The sequence below is a fragment of the Pongo pygmaeus genome, chromosome 7, assembly GCF_028885625.2.
Source record: "Pongo pygmaeus isolate AG05252 chromosome 7, NHGRI_mPonPyg2-v2.0_pri, whole genome shotgun sequence".
Lineage (NCBI taxonomy): Eukaryota > Metazoa > Chordata > Mammalia > Primates > Hominidae > Pongo > Pongo pygmaeus.
Genome location: NC_072380.2, coordinates 17,929,025 through 17,947,745, shown reverse-complemented (window position 1 = coordinate 17,947,745; position 18,721 = coordinate 17,929,025). Strand labels below are relative to the sequence as shown.

Genomic DNA, 18,721 nt, shown 5'->3' with positions numbered 1-18,721 from the left:
GGGGAAAAATCCAAACACATAGGTGAGAAAGCTCTGAAAAGATGAGTAGTGAATAAGCGTTTCATTTTATCTTAACTAGTATGCAGGGGAGGACACAGGTTGTGTGGAACCTGAAGCTACACATTTGAGGGGATCTGCCAAATGTCTATCAGTATTACTTTTAACATGCTCTCACTCTAGCAGGCCTAGAGGGAGAGCAATCCAGATGTGAGCAAAAGAACAGAGGGCTCTGGGAAGGAAGAAACAACGGTGCAGTGAGAAAATTCCTTCTGTGGCATTCGGCTTTTCTGTCCAGGAGCCTCAGAGTTACAGGCAGAGTTCAGAGAAGCAGAGCTTCCAGGATATATAAGGGATTTGACTTAATACAACCACGGGAGCTGGTTAAGTACTCTTTGAAAGGCAGCTGTCTCCACGAATGATGTTGGAGCTTGAAGTAGGAACTGCAGTTAAGTCAGAGCGTAGATGAGCGTAATAGAAGCATGAGCTGGAATCTATGAGGACGGACAGAAACCTGTGTCAGCTCTTGTTGCCTCTGACCTTGGTTGATGTGGGTGTCCTACAGAAGCCAGACCATTTGTTATGTGCCAAAGGAGGCTCCAAATTATATCGGAAAGGAAGTGAAACAGCTGGAGGCTTAGCCAGTATTTTAAAGCCAACGAGATACGTGACAGCATGGGAGAGCTACAAAGATGGCTGCCACTTCCTTTCTGCCCGCCAATTGCTCTTAAAGGAAAACATAAGGCAAAAGGAATTCTGGGAAGTGTAGTTCGGCCTACCCAAGTTGACACATTACAAAGCACCTCATTTTTCTTGGTTCATTTTCTTCGTCTTTCTCGTTATCCACCTTTACCCTTATTTTTCTAGTTCATATTGTCAGAATGTTTCCCAGAAAGTGTGTGTGAAAGTGGAACTATTTCTTGAGCATCTATTAAACTTTCTGCTAGTTACATCAACAATGGGAATATTTAGGATAACTCACCAGTAAAATTGGCTTAGTTTTATTAATTTTAAAATGCTTCTCCATAGAAATTTCTGAGACCTATGTTATGTGCAAATAAACTTTCTAGTTTTTCAGGACTCTGTCTGAGATGACATTGAAACCAGCATTTTAGGAAGGAATTTGATTACCTCCACCTGAGGAGGCTCTGCTAGTTGTGTGGAAGGAAGACTGTTCTTAACAACCCCTTTCCTTGATACCTACAATACACTCCATTCTAAATATTTTAATAAAGGGCACATTTGAAGTTTAAAATGTTATTGTAATCAGAGCATGGAGTTTTATAAGTCCCATAAAAGGGTGCCCCCTGAACTGGGAGTCAAGTTTGGAAAATATAACCATCAGAAATTTATGCTGGTACAATACAGTCAAGGATATAAGATCAGTTGTCTGAGTCTAGTTCCTCATGCAGCCTTAAGCAGATATGTTCCTTGCTGCGAGCTTGGGTGAACTGGAGGAGGGGAGATCTGGAATTAAACCTTCCCACAGGGACTGGGTCAAGTATCAAATAGTGGACAGGTGTTCAGTCTGGCAGGCACAGTACAGGGTCCAGAGGGTTTGGACGAAAATTGTGCTGTAACTGATGTGTTAATTGAAGAGTTCTCTGAAAAAGGTATTTCAAAAGGAGAAGGGAAAATAAATTGACAGTGTCCATTTAATCTGTTTGAGAGCCTACTCAGCCTTATCTTGGTGGGACTGTACCTGTTGTCCTATTATATCATTCTTTTCTTGTACTTCTTTCAGCCAGTGATCTCAGGTCTCATTGTCCTTTCATAGCTTTGGTGCAATTGTGCAAGGTCACAACTTTTTCTTTTCTTTCTTGCTTTTTTCTTTTTCTTTTCTTTTCTTTTTTTTTTTTTTTTTTTTTTTTGACAGGGTCTTGCTCTGTCACCCAGGCTGGGGTGCAGTGGCGCGATCTCGGCTCACTGCAATCTCCGCCTCCTGGGTTCAAGTAATTCTCCTGCCTCAGCCTCCCGTGTAGCTGGTACCACAGACGCCCACCACCACACCTGGATAATTTTTGTAGTTTTAGTAGAAACTAAAAATACATGGGGTTTTGACATGTTGGCCAGGGTGTTCTCGAACTTCTGAACTCAGGTGATCCACCTGCCTCAGCCTCCCAAAGCGTTGGGATTACAGGCGTGAGCCACTGCACCTGGCCATAATTTTGACCTTTCCTGATGATAGTTCTTCCACCATGTTATGGCAGTGCATCTATGGAATAATGTTACTCCAAGAAAATTTGGCTTTTGGAATTCCTCCACAAAATATTGGCCCTAGAGTAGTCCTTACTGCCTGATTAACTTTTGAGAGTTTCTCCTGAGGCAATGATGCCAGCCAAGTTTCCGAAAGACAGCATAGTCTACCTTTAGTAGAAAAGAGCACAGATTCTGAGCAGGATTGCCTTTGAGCCCAGCTACGCCTCTTCTTAGCTGTGTGACCTCATGCAAGCCACTTAAACCTCTGTGCCTCGGCTTCCTCATTTGTGAAATGGAGATCATTAACAGTACCTACTTATAGGGCTGTGTGGCTGAGTGAGTTGATATAATTACCATGTTTAGCACATGGTAAGTATACCACATGTTAGCTGCTGTTAATATTATGTCCCTCCAGTGAGGAAATGAACACAAGGCTAAATTATTGCTTGAATGGGGGGAAAGCTAAAGGCATACAAGAAGGAAAGATAAGTTTGTATTTCAAAATATGTCATTTTACCACAGAGGTAACTATCGAATTAGCCAAATAATCCCGTATTTTTGCTTTTGAAATTTAACATTAGCAGCTTGAATTCTCTACAATTATGAATGTATAATTTCCACTTCTTCTGTGTGTGTGCAAATCACTTCAGCCTAAGTGGCTTTTTTTCTTCTTCTTCTTTCCAGTAAATCAACAGGATTACCTTTCCCTTCAAATGTCCACGTGAAGGACAGGAGGATGTTTAACGGGAAGACCAAACATCGTCAGTGCTCAAGTCCAGTAGATAACAAAGAACAGAAAGAAAACAAAACTTAGGTATTTTACTGGAATCTGAGTGAATAAATAGGGACCACAGGACAAATGGCAAACAACTGCTTGAGTTACATCAGAAGGAAAGAAGAAATGATGAACCCGGATTTCCAATATGAAACTGTTGCACAATATGATTAAAGGAGCTAACAAGTGCTGATTACACATTAGAAAATCTTCTACAGGATTTTAAAACAAAAGGAACAACTTGTCCAGAGTATAATTGATGCTTCCAGTTAAATTTCACAATTTTGCACCTCAGGGAATACTTTTGTTTTTCTTAGAGAGCAAATAAACTGACCATTTCACCTTGGCAATTATTAACCTGCCTCGTTTTTTATAACTAGGAAAAATTTGGCTTATCTCCATATTTTAGTTGAGATGACATATTAATTCATATCTTTATGGGTAAAATGTTATTACCCTTAATACAAAGCAAAGTTTCAGCTGGACTTTGGTTTTACTTAATCTTCAATGGAACATTATTGAAGTTACAGTACAAAAATTCTCTGAAAGAACATAATAATAAGTTGTAAAATATATGTATCTTTATAAAGATATATTATTGGATCTTTCACAAAAAGTCATACAAGTGGGGAAAAAAGAAAAATATCAGAGTATTGGGATTTGTCCTTGAATCTTCTCTTTTAGCTTTGTTTCAGTTAAACCAGTGTCCACATGTTTGTTTCTGGATTGAAGCCAGAATCAACATTGTCCCTATTTCTAATCAAATAATGGAGAAATAATTACAAATTCTGAATGCAATTAGAGGATCCTGGGAAGCAGAGTGTCTGGATGGAGCCTGAGCTGGGTCTCTGACTCACTTCTGACTTTAGGCAAGTTATTTAATGTCTCTGCTTTTTTGACATGCTTGTAATAATGCTAATTTATTTCACAGGTATGATAGTAACCAAAACTCAGGTAACAACCATTAGCTTTTGCAAGAAGTCAGGTTGACTAGCAAGAATTCTGCTTCTGCATCTTGGAGAAGAGATTTAGAATTATGTATCTTTTGTTACAGATATGCAGATATACAAATAAGGTATGTATATACCTTATTTGGTTAGAATTACAAATGAGGAAAATGGAAAATTTTAGAGAACTTAAGGTATTCTCAGGAATTTTTCTAAAGCTAATCAAAGTAATATAATGACTTTCTAAATACATATAATTACATTTTGAAATGCTTTATTGTTTATATGCTACCAGACAAGGGGGTGCCTTTTTGATTATTGGATTATCTTAATGGTAATGAGATGAACATTTCAGGACATCAAGAGACAGAGGCCTGTCAAAAAAATTTCATTAGCCCTTTATTTTTTACTAAATCTAATGCTAAGCAATATTTATATACCTTATATAATGTATATATAATCTATAATATATACATAATTATGTATAATAATGTTATGTACATACATATACATATATATACAGTATGCATAGGTAAAATTATATGATATATAGGTGCGTCACCCAGAACATTTTCAAAACATACTTCCATTTATGCAAGAGCCAGAATCAAACATTGGAATAAGAAAATTTCTTTTCTAAGCTCTAGGTGTTTTTTGTTGTTGTCGTTTGTTTGTTTGTTTGTTTTTTGTGACGGAGTCTCACTCTGTATAATTTCCTTTACATTTTGAATGAATTGCATGGGAGTTTCATGTAAATGATAGGTTTACAGTTTCATTATAAAAAATTAAAAATAAAATGGACTATATGACAGTTTTCACTTCAGAAGTAAAAAAACTTCGGAAATATTTTTCTTTATTGCATTTCTTGAGGGATCAAATATATTTAGCTTTGTAAGGCTTTCAGTGAGTATGGATTCTTAAGAAAAATACAAAAGCAGCTATATTCCATTTTCAGAAAGAGGAAAAATTTTGGAAGGAAATAGCTTAAAAGGAGTCTCTAAGCTTGTGTTTATGGGTACATTTTTAACTCCCTGACTTAGGTTATAGTCCATTTGTGAATGCTAACTTATTAAACATACTTCGTTCAATAACTTTTTCCTTCCTTTTTATTTCTTTTATATATCCTTTTATAATGGCTCGCTTAAAACATACCAGTTTTGAAATGTTTACATGCTACGAATGTACTTCTGTTTTGTAATTGTTTTTAAAAATTATATATTATCTGTAGACTCTTCATTTACAGATTTAATGTCTTCATCTTTAAATTTAATGCAGTGTAATTAATTAAATATTTTTTTAGATGTAGTGGGGAAGAAATTAGAATTTATAGTATTAAAATTATGTAAAATAATATAGTCCACCAAAGAACAGCCATTTGATAACAATTTTAATTTTATAATAATTAAAAGTTTTGAAACTGCCTAAAGCAAAAATATTATAAAAGAAATACAACTAATTGTGCAATAAATGAACAGAATAATTTGATACAACTTCACTGTAAGCCAGATGTGCAGAATAAATAATGGTTTACTATAATGAGTGATGGAGACCAGAATTTCAAAGCAAGTTTCTTAATGCTTAGCATTTCTTCAATATTACAGAGAATGTTGGTTAGAATTACAAATGAGGAAAATGAAAATTTTAGAGAACTTAAGATATTCTCAGGAATTATTCTAAAGCTAACCAAAGTAATACAATGACTTTCTAAATATATATAATTACGTTTTGAAATGCTTTATTGTTTATATGCTACCAGACTAGGGGGTGCCTTTTTGATTATTGGATTATCTTAATGGTAATGAGATGAACATTTCAGGACATCAAGAGACAGAGGCCTGTCAAAAAAATTTCATTAGCCCTTTATTTTTTACTAAATCTAAGGCTAAGCAATATTTATATAACTTATATAATGTATATGTAATATAATCTATAATATATACATAATTATGTATAATAATGTTATGTATATACATATACATATGTATACAGTGTGCATAGGTAAAATTATATGATATATAGGTGCATCACCCAGAACATTTTCAAACATACTTCCATTTATGCAAGAGCCAGAATCAAACACTGGAATAAGAAAATTTCTTTTTTAAGCTCTAGGTGTTTTTTGTTGTTGTCGTTTGTTTGTTTGTTTGTTTTTTGAGACGGAGTCTCACTCTGTCACCCAGGCTGGAGTGCAGTGGTGTGATCTTGGTTCACTGCAACCTCTGTCTCCCAGGTTCAAGCAATTCTCATGCCTCAACCAACACAGTAGCTGGGATTAAAGGTGTGTGCCACCACACCCGGCTAAATTCTTTGTATTTTTAGTAGAGACGGGGTTTTGCCATGTTGGCCATGCTGGTCTCAAACTCCTGACCCAAGTGATCTGCACGCCTCAGCCTCTCAAAGTGCTGGGATTACAGGCATGAGCCACCACGCCCAGCTAAGCTCTAACTTTTTAAGCTAATTTATTCACTTCTGAAATAAAGTACTTGATCCCACAAATGCATAAGAAAACTTGAACCAAATAAAAAAAATTTTCCACAAATAGCATTAAAGCAAAGTCTAGAAGATACAGACATTTCATGATTTTTAATTTTTGACTCCTGAATATTATCTGGGAGTGGATTAAAATAATGAAGATTTGTTTCCTGTCACATTAAAAAAAAGAGCACATTATTTTTACTACTGATCCTTAGCAGTTTCATTTATCAAGGAAAAATCCTAATCAGTAATCCATTAAATACATTGGTTATTTTCAGTCAGAAGAACAATTTGAGTTGAAGTCATAAATAAATGGTATTTATGTCATGTCGTTATGCTGATTTCCCAGACTAGTGTGAATATACTTAGTGAAAGTCTCTTTTATTTCTTTAGGTGAACAATTTTCCCTCTCTGAGCCTCTAGTGTTGATGATATTTGACTGAATGATGTCATTTCCTTTAATTATGTTTTGTCTGCATGTTCTAGTCTCGGGGAACAAGGCTATTTCTAAAATCTCTTTATTTTTTTTTTTAGTATTTTGTTTTCCATCTTTATTTTCTTTTGCTTCCTTATAATAAAATGCTTTTGTTTCTTATTTTCTGTAACATGAAAAATACTTTATGATTGTATGTCTGTGACTACGCAATTGATTATGCTTAAGAAATCGCCATTTGCGTAAGGGCATTTATTTTTTTCCTTTTTGCTACTTGAGTTTTGTGATAAATTTTAAAATTAGATAGTTAAAGACACAAGGGTACAAATTTAAAAAGCAACATAGCTATTATAATTTTGCTCAAAAAACATATTTATTGCCAACTGAAAACATGAGTCAAACTAAAAACTTATTATGAGATAGCTATGGTAATGACCTTGGCCCAGGAGAGAGCCAACTTTTAAATATCTTAGGTATTATGTTTTCAGTTATATATTTTCTTTTGGGATTTTATAAATCCAAATATCTCTTTTAAAACCAAAATAAGCTATTACATATTAACATGAGATATTTGCAAATCACAAAAGTTTATGAAAAGCATAATTCATTAAGAGTAATTAGTTATTTTTGTTGTTGCTGGAAGGCTGAAGATGGAGGGAATCTGATAAAGACATCTTATAAATTCAACAGACACAAAAAATTTGATCTCCCATAAGCAACTGTGAAATTACAATAACAGATTCTGAGAATTTCTACAATTCTAGTTTAGGTTTACAAATTTTCTTCTCATCTATTCAATAGATATTTTGTTGAGTACCTGTGCTAGGTTCAATTGTGCCCCCCAAAATATGTTCATTCCTAACTTTTATTACCTGTGAATGTGATCTCATTTGCAAATAGGGTCTTTTTACATGTAACTGAGTTAAGATGAGGTCATAGTGGATTAGGGCAGACCCTAATCCAATGACTGATGTCCTTATATGAAGAGGGAAATTTAGACACAGACACACACAGAGGAAAGACAGCCATGTGAAGATGGTATCAGAGAACAGAGTGATATTGCCACAAGTCAAAGGATGTCAAGAATTGCTGGCAACCACCAAATGCTAGAAGAGACCAGAAAGAATTTTCTCCTAGAGGCTTTGAAGGACGTATGGCCCTGTTCTTGATTTTGGACTTGTATCCTCCAGAACTGTGAGATAATAAACTCCTGTTGTTTTAGGCCACTCAGTTTATGGTAATTTGTTATGGTAGCCTCAAGAAACTAGTACAGTACCTAACTATCCACTCAGCATTAGGGCAGTATACATAATAGATGTAGCCACTCACCTCTTGGCGCTTACATTGCAGATGGTGGTTGGAGTGGGTAGACAATAAACACATATATTATAATATTTCATTATATTTGGTGATAAGTCCTAAGGAGAAACTTAATCCATTGTAATAGAGATATGAAGTGTATGGGTGATGTTGTTTGCCTGTGTCTCCACCCAAATCTTATCTTGAATTGTAGTTCTCGTAATCCCACATGTTGTGGGATGGACCCAGTGGAAGGTAATTGAATCTCGGGGGCAGTTACCACCATGCTGCTCTTTTTGTGATAGTGAGTTCTCCCACGATCTGATGGTTTTACAAGGGGCTTTTGCTTGGCTCTTCCCCTTCCTGCCATCATGTGAAGAAGGACATGTTTGCTTCCCCATCCACCATGATTGTAAGTTTCCTGGGGCCTCCCCAGTCATGGCAAACTGTGAGTCAATTAAACCTCTTTCCTTTGTAAATTACCCAGTCTCAGGCAGATCTTTACTGGGTAAATTTATAAAATGAGAATGGACTAAGACAATGGGGGACAGTTGTTACTTTATATGTGGTAGTCAGGGAAGGTATCTCTGGGAAGGGAATACCTGAGCAAAGACCTGAAGGATGTCATGGAACAAACCACAGAGATTTTCAGAAGAGCATTCCAGGTAGAGAGAACAGCAAGTGCAATTGCCCTGAGAAGTCTGTGTATTTCAGGGTGTTCCAAAAATGCCAAAGAGGCCTGTGTAGCCAGAACAGGCAAAAATGATGGGAAAGGAGGTGTGTTGGGGAGGTGGATGCTCACAGATTATGTAAAGCTTTGTTGGTGGATGACCAAATATCCCGGTTTGCCCAGGAAAGGCTCAGTATAGAATGTTGTCTCATTGTAATTCTAAAAAAAGTTTGGAATCTTCCAATGGTAGCTTGGGCCAGATAGTAGCAATAGAAGTGGTGAGAAATGATTGGATGTTGTATAAATTTTGAACATAGAGTCTTTCCTTAGGAAAGTTACTTTGCTTCACAATTTTAGCTTCCTTTAGTAAAAAGTAAACATAATTTGTCTTCTAAAGACATCGTGAAGATTAGCTGATGGCAAAACCATGAGATTCCATGTGTTGGTGATGTATTAGCAATTTTGTAAACATATTTTAAATGGCACACATTAATGTATTAACATGGGAGGCAGCATTGGTATAAAAACAGATTCTTGCCAATTTGTTCTCTCTCTTATCAAGTAAGCTGCAAACAGTATATTTTGAACCTATTTTTTTTGGTATTCTTTGTAGTATAAATGGTTATAATGATTTCAAGTGTGTTCTTCCTATCTAACCAATATGCATTAATTTGAAACAATGAAATTGCCATTTTTCTAAGTCAGAAATGTTCAAACATCTGCCATTTCTTATGGTTCAACCTAATACAGTAAGAAAGGATTAACCAGGCAATAAGGAAAGAGGTTCAGGAGATTTGGGAGATATTCCCAGAGGATATCCCCAGAGGTTGAATGGTCCTGGAGAAAGCATAAGCATCCTTGTGCTTGTTTTCTTATTTTCACTGTGAGGCTGATGAAATAAAATAAAATGGCCAATTAAAATTTGATAGTGTTTTGATAGTGTTGTTGTTGTTTGAGGTGGAGTGTCGCTCTGTCACCCAGGCTGAACTACAATGACACAATCTCAGCTCACTGCAACCTCCGCCTCCCAGGTACAAGTGATTCTCATGCTTCAGCCTCCCGAGTAGCTGGGATTACAGGCGTGCACCACCACACCTGGCTAATTTCTGTACTTTTAGAAGTGATGGAGTTTTATCATGTTGGTCAGGTTGGTCTTGAACTCCTGACCTCTGGTGATCCTCCCACTTCGTCCTCCCAAAGTGCTGAGATTACAGGCATAAGCCACCATGCCCAGCCACAGTTTGGCAGAGTGTTTAGTGATGCCCAAACACAAACACAATATGGTCTCAGATGAATATTCCTTATTATTCCAATCCACATGTTAGACTTGGGGAAATAGCCCTTGTCCCCTTGATGGGCCCTTTAATGTAAGTAATATTGCAGCCTTGCAGAGATACATTCTACTTGAACGGCTAGCTCATTTTTATATAATGCCCCAGGCCATGCAGGCTGCTTGGCATCTTTGTGGAACTACGGTAATTGTCCCAACAAGCCTGTTTAGCAATTATTCTGTGTCATTATTAAAATATTATTCTCTTATTGTGAAGAAAAGATACTAAAGCATGCTGTAGGTCAGTCATTTTCTAGGGACAGGGATTAGAGGACTAGAATCCATTCAATTTTTAAAAGTTTACCTACGAATAATTAGAAAATATATGCTTGAAATAATCTCATTCTAGTTTATTGTTATTGTTTTTTTCTAAGCCTTCTGTACAAATATATTTTCCTCCTGTAATTCAGTTTAAATGGATGGTTTTTACTTCTTAATAAAATTATTGACTATTGATTTATATCTGATACAATCCTTTGTAGAATTCAACGCTGATGTTGAAAAAATTCAGCCACAATGAATAAGGAGTGTTCCCAAGAACCCTCAGACAAAAAAAGAAAAACAAAAGAAACATGAAACTACCCCCAGGATCAGAATGAAAATGTGTTTGCTCCTAACATCAGATGTCTTTGGTTTAGAATACTTATTTCAACTTGAAATTTTCTTAATTTGTAGACATAATCTTGACATCTGGGAATACGAGATTCAGGACACTATTGCATTGCAGATGATGACTCTTTAGTGCAGTCAATGTTTTTATCTTAAAGAAAATGATTTTATCTTTCATGACAATAATAAAGGTGACCTGGAAAAGTGTTCCTTAAATAATTCTAAGCTTATTATATTAATTAGCAAATATTAATTGATAGGAAACCTAATCATCTTTTCTTCTAATTTGGTCACTACTTCTGTTCCTTTGCAATCCTATTCTCACCCCATTTTATCTTTTATAAAAATACACAGAGGGTGTTTCTTTTTCACATTGGTAAACGTTTGAAATGTCAGAAAGTTAATTTTCTCTATTTTTAATATAAGCAAATATTTTAGTATAATCAATTATTTTTAATAAGTTACATATGAAAATATCTACTATTTCTATCACTGGGCCTAAGGTAGGTACATACTCAATATATGATTGAATTTTAAAGAAAAAATATTTACTAAGATAAAATAAAGAGTGAAATGCCAGAGTTCTTATAAATTGTTGCTACAAATTATATCATTTGTTTAAAAGGATAACTTTACTGGAAAAATGGGTCTAGAGATACTTTTTTTTTTTTTTTGAGACAGAGTCTCGCATTGTCACCTGGGCTGGAGTGCAGTGCCGTGATCTCTGCTCACTACAACTTCCACCTCACAGGTTCAAGCAATTCTCCTGCCTCAGCCTCCCAAGTTGCTGGGATTATAGGCACCTGCCACCACACATAGCTAATTTTTTGTATTTTTAGTAGAGACAGGGTTTCACTATGTTGGCCAGGCTGGTCTCAAACTCCTGACCTCGTGATCCGCCCACCTTGGCCTCTCGAAGTGCTGGGATTACAGGCGTGAGCCACCACACCCGGCCCATCTTGGTTATTTTGTTCACAATGTTGGGTGAAAGGGTTAAGTAATGACTAATTGCTGTCATATGAATTTCTGCCCAGTGTTGTAATACAGAAATTTGGTGTTTCTCTTTAGACCATTTGATATGCACAGAGAACGAAATGTAAAATATGCCTCTCTTCCGAAAGAAGATTTACGTTGAAAGAAATAAGCAGAATAGTGTGCCCATACCTTTTATACCTCTCCCAGGTGCATGAAGGAGGCTTCCCAAGTGGTGGGCTTCTCTGGAGAGTGATCAGTCAAGGAAAAGGCTCCTTTGATGGAGAATCCCCCAATATCAGTCACTGAAGATCTTTTCTGTGAAACTCTGTAGTTCCTCCAGTGAGGAATCCCATGTTCTCTGGCCTGGAAAGTGGTAGGAAGAGTGTAGAGCTGGTTGCCTGGCTGCAAGAGAAGTAGCCTGGGAAAGCCTCACCCTTTTTGAACACTGTCTCTCCCCTCCCCTCCAGCGCTTCTGCTGTCATGCCGCCTGGAGCATCTCTGGGCAATCTTAATGGAAAGTAAATCTTCCATATTCTGAAAGGGTACGAGAAGCAGCATTCACCTGGCTGCACAGGGTTTAGATGAGGATCTGACTGTCAGCCCATCTGCCTCTACCTTCACTTCCAAGCTAGCAGTGCCTCCAATCCAGAATCCCCCAGGGTGCTACAGTGTGACTTTCTCGCTTCTCATGGTGCTCCTCTCTACTGCTGCTTTGCCAATTCGCCCACTTCTCTCCTCTCCTCTCCTCTCCTCTCCTCTCCTCTCCTCTCCTCTCCTCTCCTCTCCTCTCTTCTCCTCTCTTCTTCTCTCATTTCTTTTCTTTCTAGACAGGGACTCACTCTGTCACCCAGGCTGGAGTGCATTGGCACGATCTCGGCTCACTGCAAACTCCATCTCCTGGGTTCAAGCAATTCTCCTGCCTCAGCCTCCCGAGTAGCTGGGAGTACAGGCGCCCACCACCATGCCCAGCTAATTTTTGTGTTTTTAGTAGAGACAGGTTTTCGCCATGTTGACCAGGCTGGTCTCGAGCTCCTGACCTCGAGTGATCTGCCCACCTCAACCTCCCAAAGTGCTGGGATTACAGGCCTGAGCCACCACACCAGGCCCTCCACATGCTTTTTATCATCTACCACCTTGCTGACATCGCACACTAGCTGTTCTTTCCCTTTCTCTTTGACTTTGTCAATTCGCATCTTTTACACTTTTTCTTCACTCATTTTCTAGTGGGCTTTGTGAGAAGGAAAAAATTAAATTCATGTGTTCAATCCAACCAAAAGTCCCCAACTCCTTCTTAACTCTTACCTTCAAAACTATACTTAGCCCATTGTTTTCCAGTAAAAGAGGAAAGTATGTCAGTATAAACAGACTGTAGTTTAAAGCAAGGAAATTACATTTTTCCCTCTGAGAAGGATTTTGCCTCCTGAGGAATAATTCCGTAGAGGCAACAACAGTTATTGGGGTCACCACAAGAATTAAGTGCTAGGGATACCAAAATTAGCAAGGTGTGACCTTTGCTTTCAAAAATCTTACTCTAGGCAGTGGCTCACGCCTGTAATCTCAGCACTTTGGGAGGCCAAGGCAGGAGGATCACTCAAGCCCAGGAGTTTGAGACCAGCCTCGCAGCATAGGGAGAAAAAGACGCAAGCTCCGTAAGCAGACAAACCTGTGTGCATATTTTCACTGAGCCACTTCCTTGTTGTGTAACATTAGGTTACTGATTAAAATGCTCCTGTGCCTTTCCACAGCATAACACAAACAGCACATTAGGATCACGAAAAGAACCAGAGTCCTTCCTCTGTTTTTGTGATGAAACAGTTTCAATTCTAGTGAACACTGAGTGTCATTCTGTGTGGTGAGAGGCTGGGAAAGTCTGGGAGAATTTCCTCGGCGACTCTAAGATTAGGGATGGCCTGCGGCTGCATCCGACTTCCTGGAGCTACTTAAGTCTGAACTCTGGTCTCATGAAAAATTCAAGGTTGATACATTTATAAAATTCTTTTTGTTCTTGCAGTTTTTTCAAGGCGAAACATGGCAAAGATGTTTAGTTTCATCCTTGTTACCACCGCTCTGATAATGGGCAGGGAAATTTCGGTAAGCCTATTGTGAAAACTATTGTCATATTTATAATGCCTGCTTTTATCTGAATTTTCTTTCATTTTGCGTTAAACCCTATAGTGACTTGTCATTGAAAAAACTTAACTACGTGGGAAAAGCAAAGAGGCTGGTGGAAATACTGGACACATAGTAAAGCAGCACTTTAAAGTGCTTTACATTTTTGGGGGTGAGGCCGAGGCGGGTGGATCACAAGGTCAGGAGTTCGAAACCAGCCTGGCCAATATGGTGAAACCCCATCTCTACTAAAAAAAATACAAAAAATTAGCCGGGCGTGATGGCACGCATCTGTAGTCCTAGCTACTCATGAGGCTGAGGCAGGAGAATCCCTTGAACCCAGTAGGCGGAGATTGCAGTGAGCTGAGATCATGCCACTTCACTCCAGCCTGGGTGACAGAGTGAGACTCCATCTCAAAAAAAAAAAGTGCTTTACATTTTTTTAAATAAAAAGTATTCGCAATAAATAAGTAATTTTTTAAAATTCACTGGAGCTATTTGGTTGGAATATTCGAAATTTGAAACTGTCCATAGTAATTAAAATTAACCTTGAGCTTTTCAATATTGAAAAGTGTAAAACTAACCAGATTATTTGAAAGTAATTACATCGAACTTGTGTTGTCCTTCATTTGTGAATAAAAAAGACAAAACATTCATTGAAAGTTCTCGGAGAAGGAAAACTCCTAGGTTTTAAATAAGCTTACTAAATATGCATATGCAGTCTCATAAAGATTGGGCGTAGTTGACCTGTGATCTCTTCAGTTACTTTAAAATTGCATAGTGCACTCTGTTTAACAATATCACGACAGATCCCCAACTGTTGTAAAACAACACAGGACCCAGACACCATAAAATGTTTTTGCTCTTCATTTTTTAGCCCATGTGACTCAAGATGCTAAGCAAATAACTCTCTCAGAAGGGATAAATCTGAGTGATAGGGAGAGAGTAACAAGAGCAAATAAGAAGCAATCCTAGAGAGGCCTGGTGCAGTAGCTCACGCCTTTAATCCCAGCACTTTAAGGGGCCGAGGTGGGTGGATGGCTTGAGGCCAGGAGTTTGAGACCAGCCTGGGCAAACTGGCAAAACCCCATCTCTACTAAAAATACAAAAATTAGCCAGGTGTTATGACACACAACCTGTATAGTCCCAGCTACTTGCCAGGATGAAGCACAAGAATCACTTGAACCAGAGAGGCAGAGGTTGCAGGGAGCCGAGATTTCACCACTGCACTCCAGCCTGGGCAACAGAGCGAGACTCTGTCGAAAGAAAGAGAGAGAGAGAAGGAATCATCCTAGAAAAATGGCTGGGAGAGGTTCTGTGACTTGGATCTAGGGATGGGAAGAAGGGAAAGAAAGAAAAGGAAGGAAGGGAGGGAGGGAAGCAGAAAGAAAGGAAAAGAACAAAAGAAAAGAAAAAGAAAAGAGGAGAAAGAAATCATCCTAGAAAAGATGTCTGGGAGAGGTTCTGAGAAAGGAAGGGAAAGGGAAGAGGAAGTGGAAGGGGAAGAGGAAGGGGAAGGGGAAGGGGAAGGGGAAGGAAAAGGGAGAAATCATCCTAGAAAAATGGCTGGGAGAGGTTCCATGACTTGGACCTAGAGATGGGAGGGAGGGGAGATATACTACATATATATATGATATATATATTATATATCTATAATATATATATTATAGATAGACTATATAATAGTCTATCTATAATATTATTATAGACATATAACAATAAATATATTATGTAATTTTATATATTATATAAATATAACATAATATAGACTATAGTATAATAAATATTATATTATATATAAATATATTTAATATATTATATATTATTAAATAACATATTAAATATATATTATATATTATTTAATATATTATATAGGAATATATATTTATAAATAAATTTATATTTAATATATAATATATATTAAATATATATATATTTAAACGTATTTATACCAGACAGCCATTAAAAAACCTCATTTATTATGGAGATTTTACATGCCAACAATACAATTAACTTCTATAAAGCACATTACTGTTTAGAAAACACATAAGCAATGTCATATAGAGATTGAGAGCAGGGTCCTTGAACTGAATTTGAATCCCACCTCTGCTTATCCACTGGTCATCAAGACTGAGCCCTTTCTTACCGCATGGAATTGTTATGAGGATCAAATGAGACAACTATAAAGCTCCTAGCATAGCGATTCCGATTATTTTATATTATTTGATCTTTTGAGTCCAGGAGTTTTCTCATAAGCCATAATTTCCAACTCTTCAAATAGTAGGTAGTATTAGAACTTTTCAAACCACTTTCTGTTTGGAATAATATTCTGAAATGGGAACTGAAGACAAAATGGAATCATTGATTTATCCAAATGTTTAAAAAGTACTTGTTTTCCATGAAAATGAGACGCATACTCATCTCATCTCACCTGTTTTGCAGGCGCTCGAGGACTGTGCCCAGGAGCAGGTGCGGCTCAGAGCCCAGGTGCGCCTGCTTGAGACCCGGGTCAAACAGCAACAGGTCAAGATCAAGCAGCTTTTGCAGGAGAATGAAGTCCAGTTCCTTGATAAAGGAGATGAGAATACTGTCATTGATCTTGGAAGCAAGAGGCAGTATGCAGGTCAGAATGGACTTTTCTTAAGTGTTTCAATAACTTACATTACGCACCCATGTACAATGATGGTGCTAGTTATTTCGGGCTTTTCCTATTTCAGTAACAAGCAATATGAAGCACTGTATCAATTGTAAATGTCTTCTTTCACACTTTACTTTTTTTTTTTTTGAGGCGGAGTCTCGCTCTGTCGCCCAGGCTGGAGTGCAGTGATGCAATTTTGGCTCACTGCAACCTCCCTCTACCGGGTTCACGCCATTCTTCTGCCTCAGTCTCCCCAGTAGCTGGGACTACAGGCACCCGCCACCGGGCCCGGCTAATTTTTTTGTATTTTTAGTAGAGGCGGGGTTTCACCATGTTAGCCAAGATGGTCTCGATCACCTGACCTTGTGATCCACCCGCCTCGGCCTCCCAAAGTGCTGGGATTACAGGCGTGAGCCACCGCGCTCAGTCTACACTTTACTTTTTTCTATCTCTGCCGGAGCATTTAATGTGAATGCTAAATATCTGAGAATTTATATCATTTAATAAGAAATCAGGACAATAGATCGTTTAAATACTGATGGACACGGCCAAGCGCGGTGGCTCACGCTTGTAATCCCAGCACGTTGGGAGGCCTAGGTGGGCGGATTACAAGGTCAGGAGATCAAGACCAGCCTGGCCAATATGGTGAAACCCCATCTCTACTAAAAATACAAAAATTAGCTGGGCGTGGTGGCAGGTGCCTGTAGTCCCAGCTACCTGGGAGGCTGAGGCAGAAGAATCACTTGGACCCGGGAAGCGCAGGTTGCAGTAAGCCAAGATTGCACCACTGCACTCCAGCCTGGGCAACACAGTAAGACACTGTCTCAAAAAAAAAAAAAAAAAAAAAAAAATCAGTGTACACATGGCAGATTACAATTGGGAATTTCTGCATTTGATCTTTGTGTTTGTGTATCTTTCCTTGTTACATGTATGCAGTTTTCCCTTCTGAAATCTTAATGTGCCTTAGGGCGGCAAATAAGGTAAAAAATAAAGGAGCAGAAAAAGGAAAAAGAACCAGAATTACTAAGGAAAATAAAAGAGTAGTTTTTTATATGTATATTTTATGATTTCATAATGTCCCTTTCGATAGGTATTTCTCCCCAGAAACTAAATGATTTTAAACTGGCAACACATTACACACATTGTTGCACAAATCATTATTCTCTATGGAAAACTGTTCACTTGAATTCCTCCAGAAGTAAAAGGTATCTTTTAGAGTAAACAATGATTGTCAGAAACAAAAAGAATGCTAGCGAGAGCACTTTGTCCATATGTCTACTCTAGCACTACCATGCTACATTGTAATTTCTGTTTATGAGTCTATTGTGGTCAATTAACTGGGCACTTTGTAAGGTGTAGAATGATATTTAATGTACTTTTATCTCCCTGTTGGCTATTAGAGTGCCTGGAACATAGTAGATCCTCATATTCAGGAATGAAAGGAAGGTAGTTCATAGGGAGAGGAATAGCAAGACAAGCAAATATAAATTGGGAAACCTATTTGACTAGAATTGAAGGACTGTAGAGGTCAAAGAGATGCCAATCTTATGGGAATAGAAACATGTTTATTTTGTGCTTCTAAACATACAAGTGTAGGATATAGGAGTTGTGAGAGCCTATGCTTCAATAAAATGCTTCAGGGCACCTGGCTAGCTCAGACGGCAGCGCATGAGACTCTTAAAATGCTCCCTTTTTTTCTACCAAGATCCTTATCTCCCTCTGCTCAGACTCCTCACTCTGGGCTCCTGCTTCTCTTTGGGCCAGCATCTTGATCCAATTGCCCTCCCTCTGGCCCTTAGAGATCAGAAAGAGGCCAGAGCCAGTGGTCTGCAGTAGTGGGGATGGCTATAGCGTGAAAATGGCCAGTGCCTCTGGAGCCAAGAGGAACCAGGGACAGTTTGGGTAAAAATGGGCTTGGGAAGCAAACGGACTATCACTTAAGGGATGAGCACACAGATAAGTGATCCCAAAAATACATACAAAGCTGATCTCAAGGGCAAGGAACTGGTAGATGCAAGTGGAGCACCATTATTCCAAATTTCAAACCAAGCCCAAGACTTGGGGTTTCTATTCGAACACATTCTGAGCAGGTTATTGACACAGACTCAAGGGTCAATCATGGCAGGAGGCAGCTAATCAGATGTTTGTTCCCAGGCCTCTACAACCAGTCATGGGAAGACTGAGGCTTAAGTGCTGTATTAGTCCGTTCTCATACTGCTATAACGAAATGACTGAGGCTGGGTCATTTATAAAGAAAAGAGGTTT

General features: G+C 38.0%; 1 protein-coding gene across 3 annotated transcripts in view; it reads left to right on the top strand.

The window, feature by feature from the left end:
• The window catches only part of FGL1 (fibrinogen like 1), a 35,205-nt gene that overhangs the window by 1,149 nt on the left and 15,335 nt on the right, over positions 1–18,721 (top strand). Inside the window, exons 2-4 of one of the 3 annotated variants that reach the window (XM_054498511.2) lie at positions 2,881–3,840; positions 13,721–13,800; positions 16,261–16,441. In XM_054498511.2, coding sequence (XP_054354486.1) covers positions 13,738–13,800; positions 16,261–16,441 — 244 coding nt within the window. In that variant the 5' untranslated portion in view covers positions 2,881–3,840; positions 13,721–13,737. Of the gene's footprint in view, positions 1–2,880; positions 3,841–3,952; positions 4,047–13,720; positions 13,801–16,260; positions 16,442–18,721 lie in introns of those variants that run through there. The other 2 variants (XM_054498510.2, XM_054498512.2) reach the window with 2 other exon arrangements.